Genomic DNA, 13,807 nt, shown 5'->3' with positions numbered 1-13,807 from the left:
GGCCCCAAAAGGGTGCTGCCTCAGCAGCTCTGTGGCTCCCGCCTGTCCCAGAAGCCGTCTGCCCCCGTGGTCCCCACTCTGACCTGTAGAGACTAAGCTCGGCGGAGTCCCGGAGCCAAGATGGCACTCTCTGCAGGGCAGGTCACTGTCCTCCGGCTGGGAGGGTGCCGGAAGTCTGCGGCCCCAAAAGGGTGCTGCCTCAGCGGCTCTGTGGCTCCTGCCTGTCCCAGAAGCCGTCTGCCCCCGTGGTCCCCACTCTGACCTGTAGAGACTAAGCTCGGCGGAGTCCCGGAGCCAAGATGGCGCTCCCTGCAGGGCAGGTCACTGTCCTCCCTCTTTTATTGTTGAGAATAGTTTTTGCTATCCTAGGTTTTTTGTTATTCCAGATGAATTTGCAAATTGCCCTTTCTAACTCAGTGAAGAATTGAGTTGGAATTTTGATGTGGATTGCATTGAATCTGTAGATTGCTTTCGGCAGGATAGCCATTTTTACTATATTAATCCTGCCAATCCATGAGCATGGGAGATCTTTCCATCTTCTGAGATCTTCTTCAATTTCTTTCTTCAGAGACTTGAAGTTCTTGTCATATAGATCTTTCACTTCCTTATTTAGAGTCACTCCAAGGTATTTTATATTTGTGACTATTGTGAAGGGTGTTGTTTCACTAATTTCTTTCTCAGCCTGTTTATCTTTTGTGTAGAGAAAGGCCACTGATTTGTTTGAGTTAATTTTATATCCAGCTACTGCACTGAAGCTGTTTATCAGGTTTAGGAGTTCTCTGGTGGAAGTTTTAGGGTCACTTATATATACTATCATATCATCTGCCAATAGTGATACTTTGACTTCTTCCTTTCCAATTTGTATCCCCTTGATCTCATTTTTTTTTTTTTTTTGTCAAATTGCTCTGGCTAGGACTTCAAATACTATATTTACTAGGTAGGGCCAAAGTGGGCAGCCTTGTCTAGTCCCTGATTTTAGAGGGTTGTCCATTCCCTTCATCTCTGATCTATCTTTATCCCTGCACATCTTGTAAGTAGAACACATTTTGAGTAGAAGCTTTTGTGGGAGGTTTGCAATCCTTAGCCCTGCACTGGGAATGCTGCCTGGCTGTAGGAAGTGGCTACTTAAGGATCCATATTCCCCAGTGCTAGGAATTTTAGCTAGAGTCAACTCTATAGACCTTCTGGTGCCTCCCATCATCCCAGGTCTCTGACACATCCTAGAGATTGCCACTGTTGCCAATTTTCTTTTTCTCTCCTGTGCTCTCCCTATACCTGATCTCCCCTTCCCTCCTCCTCCTTCTCCCACCAACTCACCTCTCTCTATCTACCTCTGATATCTATTTTATTTCCTCTTCTAAGAAGGACTCAACCATTTGCCCTGGGGCCCTTGTTATTTGGCTTTTTTGGGTCTATTGATTATAGTACGGTTATCCTGTACTTTTTGGCTAATATCTACATGTGAGTATATACCATGCCATTTTAGGTTTGGATTAACTCACTTAAGAAGACATTTTCTAGTTCCATCCATTTGCCGGCAAAATTTGTGATGTTCTTGTTTTTAATAGCTGAATAGTATTCTATTTTGTAAATGAACCACATTTTCTTGATCTGTTTTTCAGTTGAGGGACATCTAAGTTGTTTCCAGTTTCTGGCTATTACAAATAAAGCTGCTATGAACATTGTTGGACATGTATCCTTGTGGAATGATAGAGCATCTTGTGGGTATATGCTCAAGAGTGGTATAGCTGAATCTTGAGGTAGAACTATTCCCAGTTTTCTGACAAACTGCCAAATTGATTTCCAAAGTGGTTGTACAAGTATGCACTCCTACCAGCAATGCAAATATGTTCCCCTTGTTCTACATTCACCAGCATGTGCTATCTCTTGAGTTTTGGTCTTAGCCTTTCTAATGGGTGTAAGATGGACCTCAGAGTTGTTTTGGTTTGCATTTGCCTGATGGTTAAGCATTTCTTTAAGTGCTTCTTCCACTTGGACTTGAGTTTTGTGTAGATTGGTAAATACGGATCTATTCTCATTCTTTTACCTGCAGACATCCAGTTAGACAAGCACCATTTGTTGAAGATATCCCTTTCACTTCTATGGTTTTGGCTATTTTCTCAAAAAATCAAGTGTCCATAGGTATGTGGGTTTATTTCTTGGGCTTTGATTAGATTCCATTGATTAACCTGTTGGTTTTTATACCAATACTGTGCAGTTTTTATTACTATTTTCTGTAGTACAGCTTGAATTCAGGGATAATGATACCTGTAGATGTTCTTTTATTGTTCAGTGTTGTTTTAGCTATCCTGTTTTTTTTTTTTTCCATATTAAGTTGAGAACTGTTCGTTCAAGGTCTGTAAAGAATTGTGTTGGAATTTTGATGGGGAATGCATTAAATCTGTAGATTGCTTTTGGTAAGATGGCTATTTTTACTATTAATCCTACCAGTCCATGAGTATGAAGGATCCTTCATTATCTCTTTCGATTACTTTGGTTGAAAGTTTATTTTATTAAATATTAGAATGACTATTTCAGCTTGTTTCTTATGTCTGTTTGGTTGAAATACCTTTTTCTTGCCCTTTATTCTGAGAACATGTCTATCTTTGTTGCTGAAGTGTGTTTCTTGTATACAGAGGAATGATGGATTCTCTTTATGTATCCATTATGTTACCCTGTGCCTTCTTATTGTGGAATTGTGTCTATTGATGTTGATAGACATTTATGATCAATGATTGTTACTTCCCGTTATTTTTGGTATTGGTTGTATGTGTTTCTCTTTTGTCGGTTTTAATGGTGTGAAATTTTATGTTTTGTGTTTTCTTGTACGTAGTTAGCCTCACTGGATTGGTGGTTTTCTTCTAGTATCTTATATAGTACTGTATTTGTGGATAGATATTGTTTAATTTTGGTTTTGACATGGAATACCTTGGTTTCTCCATCTATGGTGATTGAAAGTTTTGCTGGGTATATGTGGGGCAAAGGGGGCTGAGGGGAAGAGGGGGGAAGGGAGAAAGCCCGCATCTGGCCAGAGTTTCTCCTGCGCTCTGGGCAGGAGGATGTGGGAGGGCTGCCAGATGCTTTCCACTCGGCCCTGGGTGGGCATCTAAGCCACTGACCTCACTCGATGGTGAGTGGACAAGGGGCAGCCCCTGATACCAGGGGCCCCAGGGTGACACCCTTGGCCCTGGAGATACAGGAGAGATGGCAGAGGGAGAGAGGTTCCCATGCAGGCGAGAGTCCTTAGTCTGGTCCATGGCTGGAGCTCAGGAAGGCTTTCTGACAAGAGATTAGGAGAAAGCCTATCCCATCATCCAAGCACAGTAGGCCTTGATGAACAGAGACAGTCTATGGTTTTAGAGATTTATTGTAGAAAGACAGGGGCAAAGAGAAAAGGTAAAAGAGAGGGAGACTGGCCATGGCCAAAAGGAGAAAAGGGGGAAAGGAGAGAGAGAAGAAAGGCTAGAGAGTAAGAGGAAGAGTAAGAGAGCAAGGAGAGAGTAAGAGAGTGAGAGGAGAGAGTGAGGTGGGGCCAAGCTGCCCCTCTTATGGTGGGCTGTTATCTTGTTGTTGCTAGGTAATTGGGAGGAGTCTAGCCTGAAGATCAGAAGCTTGGGACATTGTCTACATGACTACTAGCCACGCTTCTCCTGGGAGGGCTGTGGGGGCGGTAAGTTCGACAGGAGCCAGGGTTCCAGGAGACATGAGGAAACGCCTACCATCCCATGTAGGTGAATTATCATCACTAGGTTCTACCAGGGTTCAGACCTCAGCTCAACTGGAGACTAGGCTGTTGGTGTATAGCTCAATGCCCCACCGGTATAGTAGTTTGGTTGACATCTGTAGTCTTGTTGCATCTGCAATACATCTTCCCATGCCCTTCTAGCTTTTAGTCTCAGGTGAGAAATCAGGAGTAATTGAGAAAGGTATGTCTTTTTATGTTCCTTTGCCTTTTCCCTCTTGCAGCTTTTAATATTCTTTCTTTCTTCTGTACATTTAGTGTTTTGATTATTATGTGGCAGGACGGTTTTCTTTTCTGGTCTAGTTTGGTGTTCTGTAAGCTTCTTTTAGAGTTTTAGGTATCTCTTTAGGTGAGAAAAAATTTCTTCTATGAAGATGTTTTCTGTGCCTTTGAGTTGGGATTTTTTTCTTCTATTCCTATTATTCTTAGATTTGGTCTTTTCATAATATCCCAAATTTCCTTAGTGTTTTGTGTCATAACATTATAGATTTTGCCTTTTCTTTGACTGATGTATTGATTCCTTCTATTGTATCTTCTATGTCTGAGGTTCTCTCTTCTATATCTTGTATTCTGTTGGTGATACTTACATCTGTGGTTTCTGTTCTCTTTCCTCAGTTTTACACCTTCAGGATTACCTCAATATGTGTTTTCTTTATTGCTTCTATTTCCATTTTCAGCTCTTGGACAGTTTTATTCATATCTTTCACCTGTTTGATTATATTTTCCTTGATTTCTTTATATTTGTTTGCTTCCTCTTTTAGTGCCTCTGCCTGTTTGAATGCATTTTTCTATATTTCTTTTAGGGTTTTATTCATTTCCTCTTTAAATTCCTTTATCATCTTTATAAGATTGGATTTAAGATCCTCTTCTTGTGCTTCAGTTTCCTTTGGATATCTAGCATTTGCTGTAGAAGGATAGTTATGATCTGGTAGTGCCATACTGACCTGGGTCTTGTGGATTGTGTTTTTAATGCTATCCTTGGGCATCTGGTTTTTCCTAGTGTTGGCTGGATGATCCTGATCGCAGCAGGACTTCTCAGGAAAACAGGGGGAATTGTGGGCCAGACTTTGGAGGTCAGGGTACCTGATTCTGTTGGCTGTGCATTCAGGCAGACTCTATTGACAAGGGATTAGTGGGGCAGTGTTCCAAGCTGGTAGATTCTTGGGGCCTTTGCAGTCCTCCAAAGGGAAGCAGGATGTTCTTGGGGTCCCACAAGGTCTCAGAACCAAAGGGTGGGTCCAGAGCTAGATAAGTGAGATCACAGATCCCATGCAACTCGCCTCTTCTAGCTTTGTCCAGGGTAGACCTGACTGGGAAGGGATTGGTGGAACTGGGTTCCAAGATGGTTAGTCTACTCCCAAGGCCTCGAAAGGGGAAGGAGAACACTCTTGGAGTCCAGTAAGGCTACTGGGGGAGTCATCTTTGGTATCAATAATTTTGAAGTTCAGTATGTAGATATGTCATGTGCTTTCAGATTCTATGCAAGTGAATGTATTTTTGAAATACGTGGTATTTAATAAAATTTTTTTAATTAGATATTTTCCTTATTTACATTTCAAATGTTATCCCCTTTCCTAATTTCCCCTCCGAAAATCCCCTATCCCCTCCCCCTCTCTTCGTTCCACTACTCACCCACTCCTGCTTCCTGGCCCTGGCATTCTCCTATACTGGGGCATAGAACCTTCACAGGACCAAGGGCATCTCCTCCCATTGATGACCGACTAGCCCATCCTCAGCTACATATGCAGCTAGAGCCATGAATCCCACCAGGTGTTTTCTTTGGTTGGTGGTTTAGTCCCAGGGAGCTCTGGGGGTACTGGTTAGTTCATATTGTTGTTCCTCCTATGGGGCTGCAAACCCCTTCAGCTCCTTGGGTACTTTCTCTAGCTCCTTCTTTGGGGACCCTGTGCTCTGTCCGTGAGCATCCATTTCTGTATTTGTCAGGCACTGACAGAGCCTCTCAGGACACAGCTAAGGCTCCTGTCAACAAGCTCTTGTTGGCATCCACAATAGTGTTTGGGTTTGGTGGCTGTTTTATGGGATGGATCCCCAGGTGGAGTACTATGCAGCTGTTAAAAACAATGAATTATGAAATTCTTAGACAAATGAATGGATCTGGAGGATATCATCCTAAGTTCTCAAAAGAACATACATGATATGCACTCACTGATAAGTGGTTATTAGCCTAGAAGCTCAGAATACCCAAGATACAATTTGCAAAACACATGAAACTCAAGAGGAAGGAAGTATCCAAAGTGTGGATACTTCATTCCTTTTTAGAAGGGGGAACAAAATACCCATGGAAGGGGTTACAGAGACAAAGTTCGGAGCAGAGACTGAAGGAAGGACCATTCAGAAATCCATGGAATTTATCCTCAAAATGTCTCATAACTTCTGGGTTTGGATGTCAGTAGAAAACAATACTTTGAACATTTTTTACTCTAGCTTTTTATGTTAGAACTTTTGGAATATCTCCAAACTCTATTAGGAACTGCCAAATGATGTTTTTTGTTTGTTTGTTTGTTTGTTTGTTTTCATGTACAGGTTTGCCAAGCAGAACTTGAACTGGGAACTTGTTTTCAAGCAGTAAATAGCAGGATTCAGCTGCAAATTCTTGAGGCACAATACCTTCCAAGTTCATCAACACCTTTGGCTTTGAGTAAGTGTATCAGTGGTTCAAATAATAATAATAATAATAATAATAATAATAATAATAATAATAATGTGAAGAGGTTTTGGTAGGGTAAGATGTAACAATAAGTGCATTAAGGTTTGTGTCCTCTGGATGCTCAGCTAGGGACTGTGTGATACATTGGTGAGCAATACTTAGTTCACCAGGCCACGCTCTAGAGCTGAATGTTTGAGAAGAACCCTATATCCAAAGCTAAGAGTGGGAGGGGATTATCCTCCCACAGTAAAAGTATTTTCACTAAGAAAGATTAAAAACATAAAACTGGAGGCAGAGGCAGGCAGATTTCTGAGTTCGAGGCCAGCCTGGTCTACAAAGTGAGTGCCAGGATAGCCAGGGCTACACAGAGAAACCCTGTCTCGAAAAACAAAAAACAAAACAAAACAAAAAAAACAAAAAAAGCCGGGCGTGGTGGCGCACGCCTTTAATCCCAGCACTCGGGAGGCAGAGGCAGGTGGATTTCTGAGTTCGAGGCCAGCCTGGTCTACAGAGTAAGTTCCAGGATAGCCAGGGCTATACAGAGAAACCCTGTCTCGAAAAACCAAAAAAAAAAAAAAAAAAAAAAAAAAAAAAACATAAAACTGAGCATTCAATTTAAGATTTAGAAAAATAAGAAGTATTAGGAAAGCTGGAATTAATAAATACATTAAGAAAAGACAATAAAACCAAAAGTTTTTCGTTTTTTTTTCTTTTTTAATTTTTAATATTTTTTTTATTACGTATTTTCCTCAATTACATTTCCAATGCTATCCCAAAAGTCTCCCATACCCCCCGCCCCACTTCCCTACCCACCCATTCCCATTCTTTTGGCCCTGGCATTCCCCTGTATTGGGGCATATAAAGTTTGCAAGTCCAATGGGCCTCTTTCCAGTGATGGCCGACTAGGCCATCTTTCGATACATATGCAGCTAGAGACAAGAGCTCAGGGGTACTGGTTAGTTCATAATGTTGTTCCCCCTATAGGGTTGCAGATCCCTTTAACTCTTTGGATACTTTCTCTAGCTTCTCCATTGGGAGCCCTGTGATCCATCCAATAGCAGAATGTGAGCATCCACTTATGTGTTTGCTAGGCCCCGGCCTAGTCTCACAAGAGACAGCTATATCTGGGTCCTTTCAGCAAAATCTTGCTAGTGTATGCAATGGTGTCAGCGTTTGGAAGCTGATTATGGGATGGATCCCTGGATATGGCAGTCTTTAGATGGTCCATCCTTTCATCACAGCTCCAAACTTTGTCTCTGTAACTCCTTCCATGGGTGTTTGTTCCCAATTCTAAGAAAGGGCAAAGTGTCCACACTTTGGTCTTCATTCTTCTTGAGTTTCATGCGTTTAGCAAATTGTATCTTATATCATGGGTATCCTAAGTTTTGGGCTAATATCCACTTATCAGTGAATACATATTGTGTGAGTTCCTTTGTGATTGTGTATGTCACTCAGGATGATGCCGTCCAGGTCCATCCATTTGGCTAGGAATTTCATAAATTCATTGTTTTTAATAGCTGAGTAGTACTCCATTGTGTAAATGTACCATAATTTCTGTATCCATTCATCTGTTGAGGGGCATCTGGGTTCTTTCCAGCTTCTGGCTATTATAAATAAGGCTGCTATGAACATAGTAGAGCATGTGTCCTTCTTACCGGTTGGGACATCTTCTGGGTATATGCCCAGGAGAGGTATTGCTGGATTTACCGGTAGTACTATGCCCAGTTTTCTGATGAACCACCAGACTGATTTCCAGAGTGGTTGTACCAACTTTCAATCCCACCAGCAATGGAGGAGTGTTCCTCTTTCTCCACATCCTCGCCAGCATCTGCTGTCACCTGAATTTTTGATCTTAGCCATTCTGACTGGTGTGAGGTGGAATCTCAGGGTTGTTTTGATTTGCATTTCTCTGATGATTAAGGATGTTGAACATTTTTTCAGGTGCTTCTCAGCCATTCAGTATTCCTCAGGTGAGAATTCTTTGTTCAGTTTTGAGCCCCATTTTTTCATGGGGTTATTTGATTTTCTGGAGTCCACCTTCTTGAGTTCTTTATATATATTGGATATTAGTCCCTTATCTGATTTAGGATAGGTAAAGGTCCTTTCCCAATCTGTTGGTGTTTTTTTTTTTTTTGTCTTATTGATGGTGTCTTTTGCCTTGCAGAAGCTTTGCAGTTTCATGAGGTCCCACTTGTCAATTCTCGATCTTACAGCACAAGCCATTGATGTTCTATTCAGGAATTTTTCCCCTGTGCCCATATCTCCAATGCTTTTCCCCACTTTCTCCTCTATAAGTTTCAGTGTCTCTGGTTTTATGTGAAGTTCCTTGATCCACTTAGACTTGACCTTAGTACAAGGAGATAGGAATGGATCGATTCGCATTCTTCTACATGTTAACAACCAGTTGTGCCAGCACCATTTGTTGAAAATGCTGTCTTTCTTCCACTGGATGGTTTTAGCTCCCTTGTCGAAGATCAAGTGACCATAGGTGTGTGGGTTCATTTCTGGGTCTTCAATTCTATTCCATTGGTCTACTTGTCTGTCACTATACCAGTACCAGGCAGTTTTTATCACAAATGCTCTGTAGTAAAGCTTTAGGTCCGGCATGGTGATTCCACCAGAGGTTCTTTTATCCTTGAGAAGAGTTTTTGCTATCCTAGGTTTTTTGTTATTCCAGATGAATTTGCAGATTGCACTTTCTAATTCGTTGAAGAATTGAGTTGGAATTTTGATGGGGATTGCATTGAATCTGAAGATGGGTTTTGGCAAAATAGCCATTTTTACCATGTTGATCCTGCCAATCCATAAGCATGGGAGATCTTTCCATCTTCTGAGATCTTCTATAATTTCTTTCTTCAGAGACTTGAAGTTTTTATTATACAGATCTTTCACTTCCTTAGTTAGAGTCACGCCAAGATATTTTATATTATTTGTGACTATTGAGAAGGGTGTTGTTTCCCTAATTTCTTTCTCAGCCTGTTTATCCTTTGTGTACAGAAAGGCCATTGACTTGCTTGAGTTAATTTTATATCCAGCTACTTCACCGAAGCTGTTTATCAGGCTTAGGAGTTCTCTGGTGGAATTTTTAGGGTCACTTATATATACTATCATATCATCTGCAAAAAGCGATATTTTGACTACTTCTTTTCCGATTTGTATCCCCTTGATCTCCTTTTGTTGTCTAATTGCTCTGGCTAGGACTTCAAGTACAATGTTGAATAGGTAGGGAGAAAGTGTACAGCCTTGTCTAGTCCCTGATTTTAGAGGGATTGCTTCAAGCTTCTCACCGTTTACTTTGATGTTGGCTACTGGTTTGCTGTAGATTGCTTTTTTCATGTTTAGGTACGGCCCTTGAATTCCTGATCTTTCCAAGTCTTTTATCATGAATGGGTGTTGGATCTTGTCAAATGCTTTTTCCGCATCTAAGGAGATGATCATGTGGTTTTTGTCTTTGAGTTTGTTTATATACTGGAATACGTTGATGGATTTCCGTATATTGAACCATCCCTGCATCCCTGGGATGAAACCTACTTGGTCAGGATGGATGATTGTTTTGATGTGTTCTTGAATTCTGTTAGCAAGAACTTTATTGAGGATTTTTGCATCAATATTCATAAGGGATTTTGGTCTGAAGTTTTCTATCTTTGTTGGGTCTTTTTGTGGTTTAGGTATTAGAGTAATTGTGGCTTCATAGAATGAGTTGGGTAGAGTACCTTCTGTTTCTATTTTGTGGAATAGTTTGTGAAGAACTGGGGTTAGATCTTCTTTGAAGATCTGATAGAACTCTGCACTAAACCCATCTGGTCCAGGGCTTTTTTTGGTTGGGAAACTACTAATGACTGCTTCTATTTCTTTGGGGTTTATAGGGCGGTTTAGATCATTAACCTTATCTTGATTCAACTTTGGTACCTGGTATCTGTCTAGAAACTTCTCCATTTCATCCAGGTTCTCCAGTTTTGTTGAGTATAGCCTTTTGTAGAAGGATCTGATGGTGTTTTGGATGTCTTCAGGATCTGTTGTTATGTCTCCTTTTTCATTTCTGATTTTGTTAATTCGGATGCTTTCCCTGTGCCCTCTATTGAGTCTGTCTAAGGGTTTATCTATCTTCTTGATTTTCTCAAAGAACCAGCTCCTTGATTCGTTGATTCTTTGAATAGTTCTTCTTGTTTCCACTTGGTTGATTTCACCCCTGAGTTTGATTATTTCCTGCTGTCTACTCCTCTTGGGTGAGTTTGCTTCCTTTTGTTCTAGTGCTTTTAGGTGTGTTGTCAAGTTGCTAATGTGTGCTCTCTCTAGTTTCTTTTTGGAGGCACTCAAAGCTATGAGTTTTCCTCTTAGAAATGCTTTCATTGCGTCCCATAAGTTTGGGTATGTTGTGGCTTCATTTTCATTGAACTCTAAAAAGTCCTTAATTTCTATCTTTATTCCCTCCTAGACCAAGGTATCATTGAGAAGAGTGTTGTTCAGTTTCCACGTGAATGTTGGCTTTCTATTATTTATTTTGTTATTGAAGATCAGCCTTAGTCCATGGTGATCTGATAGGATGCATGGGACAATTTCAATATTATTGTATCTGTTGAGGCCTGTTTTGTGACCAATTATGTGGTCAATTTTGGAGAAGGTACCATGAGGTGCTGAGAAGAAGGTATATCCTTTTGTTTTAGGATAGAATGTTCTCTAGATATCTGCCAGATCCAGTTGATTCATAACTTCTGTTAGTTTCACTGTGTCCCTGTTTAGTTTCTGTTTCCATGATCTGTCCATTGGTGAAAGTGGTGTGTTGAAGTCTCCCACTATTATTGTATGAGGTGCAATGTGTGCTTTGAGATTTACTAAAGTTTCTTTAATGAATGTGGCTGCCTTTGTTCTTGGAGCATAGATATTCAGAATTGATAGTTCCTCTTGGAGGATTTTACCTTTGATGAGTATGAAATGTCCCTCCCTGTCTTTTTTAATGACTTTGGGTTGGAAGTCAATCTTATCAGATATTAGAATGGTACTCCAGCTTGTTTCTTCATGCCATTTGCTTGGAAAATTGTTTTCCAGCCTTTCATTCTGAGGTAGTGTCTATCTTTTTCTCTGAGATGAGTTTCCTGTAAGCAGCAAAATGTTGGGTCTTGTTTGTGTAGCCAGTTTGTTAGTCTATGTCTTTTTATTGGGGAGTTGAGTCCATTGATATTAAGAGATATTAAGGAAAAGTAATTGTTGCTTCATGTTATTTTTGTTGTTAAAGTTGGCATTCTGTTCTTGTGGCTGTCTTCTTTTAGGTTTGTTGAGGGATTACCTTCTTGTTGTTTCTAGGGCGTGGTTCCTGTCCTTGTATTGGTTTTTTTCTGTTATTATCCTTTGAAGGGCTGGATTCGTGGAAAGATAATGTGTGAATTTGGTTTTGTCGTGGAATACTTTGGTTTCTCCATCTATGTTAATTGAGAGTTTGGTTGGGTATAGTAGCCTGGGCTGGAATTTGTGTTCTTTTAGTGTCTGTATAACATCTGTCCAGGATCTTCTGGCTTTCATTGTCTCTGGTGAAAAATCTGGTGTAATTCTGATAGGCTTGCCTTTATATGTTACTTGGCCTTTTTCTCTTACTGCTTTTAGTATTCTATCTTTATTTAGTGCATTTGTTGTTCTGATTATTATGTGTTGGGAGGTATTTCTTTTCTGGTCCAGTCTATTTGGAGTTCTGTAGGTTTCTTGTATGTTCATGGGCATCTCTTTCTTTAGATTTGGGAAGTTTTCTTCTATAATTTTGTTGAAGATGTTTGCTGGTCCTTTGAGTTGAAAATCTTCATTCTCATCCACTCCTATTATCCGTAGGTTTGGTCTTCCCATTTTGTCCTGGATTTCCTGGATATTTTGAGTTAGGATCTTTTTGCATTTTGCATTTTCTTTGATTGTTGTGCCGATGTTCTCTATGGAATCTTCTGCACCTGAGATTCTCTCTTCCATCTCTTGTATTCTGTTGCTGATGCTAGCATCTATGGTTCCAGATTTCTTTCCTAGGGTTTCTTTCTCCAGTGTTGCCTCATTTTGTGTTTTCTTTATTGTGTCTACTTCCCTTTTTAGGTCTAGTATGGTTTGGTTCATTTCCATCACCTGTTTGGACGTGTTTTCCTGTTTTTCTTTAAGGACTTCTACCTGTTTGGTTGTCCTTTCTTCTATTTCTTTAAGGACTTCTACCTGTTTGATTGTGTTATCCTGTTTTTCTTTAAGGACTTGTAACTCTTTAGCAATGTTCTCCTGTAATTCTTTAAGTGAGTTATTAAAGTCCTTTTTGATGTCCTCTACCATCATCATGAGATATGCTTTTAAATCCAGGTCTAGCTTTCCGGGTGTGTTGGGGTGCCCTGGACTGGGCAAAGTGGGAGTGCTGGGTTCTGATGATGGTGAGTGGTCTTGGTTTCTGTTAGTAAGATTCTTACATTTACCTTTCGCCATCTGGTAATCTCTGGATTTAGTTGTTATAGTTGTCTCTGTTTAGAGATTGTTCTTCTGGTGATTCTGATTAATGTCTATCAGCAGACCTGGGAGACAGGCTCTCTCCTCTGAGTTTCAGTGGTTAGAGCACTCTCTGCTGGCAAGCTCTCCTCTTACAGGGAAGGTGCACAGATATCTAGTGTTTGTACCTCCTCCTGGCCGAAGAAGAAGGCCCAAAACAGGACCTTTCCCAGATGTTGTGTTGCTTTGGCAGCTCACAGATGCTGTCAGCCTCTGTGGTGCACATTCTCACCTGTGCACACTAAGTTCCTAAGTTCGGCGGAGTCCCGGAACCACGATGGCACTCCCTGCTCCTGAGGCAGAGGGCTCCCGTGCAGGGCGGACCACTGTCCTCCGGCTGGGAGGGTGCCGGATATCTGGGGCCCCAAAAGGGTGCTGCCTCAGTGGCTCTGTGGCTCCTACCTGTCCCAGATGCTGTCTGCCTCTTTGGTGCACACTCTCACCTGTGCAGACTAAGTTCCTAAGTTTGGTGGAGTACAGGAACCAAGATGGCACTCCCTGCTCCTGAGGCAGAGGGCTCCTGTGCAGGGCGGACCATTGTCCTCCGGTTGGGAGGGTGCTGGATGTCTGGGGCCCCAAAAGGGTGCTGCCTCAGTGGCTCTGTTGCTCCCACCTGTCCCAGAAGCTGTCTGCCTCTGTGGTGCACACTCTCACCTGTGCAGACTAAGTTCCTAAGTCAAGTTTGTTTTTTTTTTTTTCTTTAAAGGGACCATCAAAATAGGAAATTTTGTATGGAGTTGGATGAAGCAAAAGTAGAGAAAACATGATTAGTATTTTGAATAGTGAAGATTATATAATTTTAAAATAAGAAGAAATTTGTAAGTCAGAAATTTAATAATATGCAAGACAATCTTGTACCAACTATGTTAACTCATTTGCACATACACAGAAATTAAATG

At 41.0% G+C, this 13,807-nt stretch overlaps 1 protein-coding gene across 2 annotated transcripts in view; it reads left to right on the top strand.

Annotated features, from left to right (window-relative positions):
* Positions 1-13,807, top strand: part of Tc2n (tandem C2 domains, nuclear) — a 108,362-nt gene that overhangs the window by 89,587 nt on the left and 4,968 nt on the right. For both annotated transcript variants that reach the window (XM_085830621.1, XM_085830620.1), the window contains one exon: positions 6,287-6,401. In XM_085830621.1, coding sequence (XP_085686747.1) covers positions 6,287-6,401 — 115 coding nt within the window. The remainder of the gene's footprint in view (positions 1-6,286; positions 6,402-13,807) is intronic.

This window comes from Mus caroli, unplaced genomic scaffold, assembly GCF_978045245.1.
Source record: "Mus caroli unplaced genomic scaffold, Mus_caroli_1 scaffold_14, whole genome shotgun sequence".
NCBI lineage: Eukaryota > Metazoa > Chordata > Mammalia > Rodentia > Muridae > Mus > Mus caroli.
This window is presented reverse-complemented; position numbering and strand designations above follow the sequence as displayed.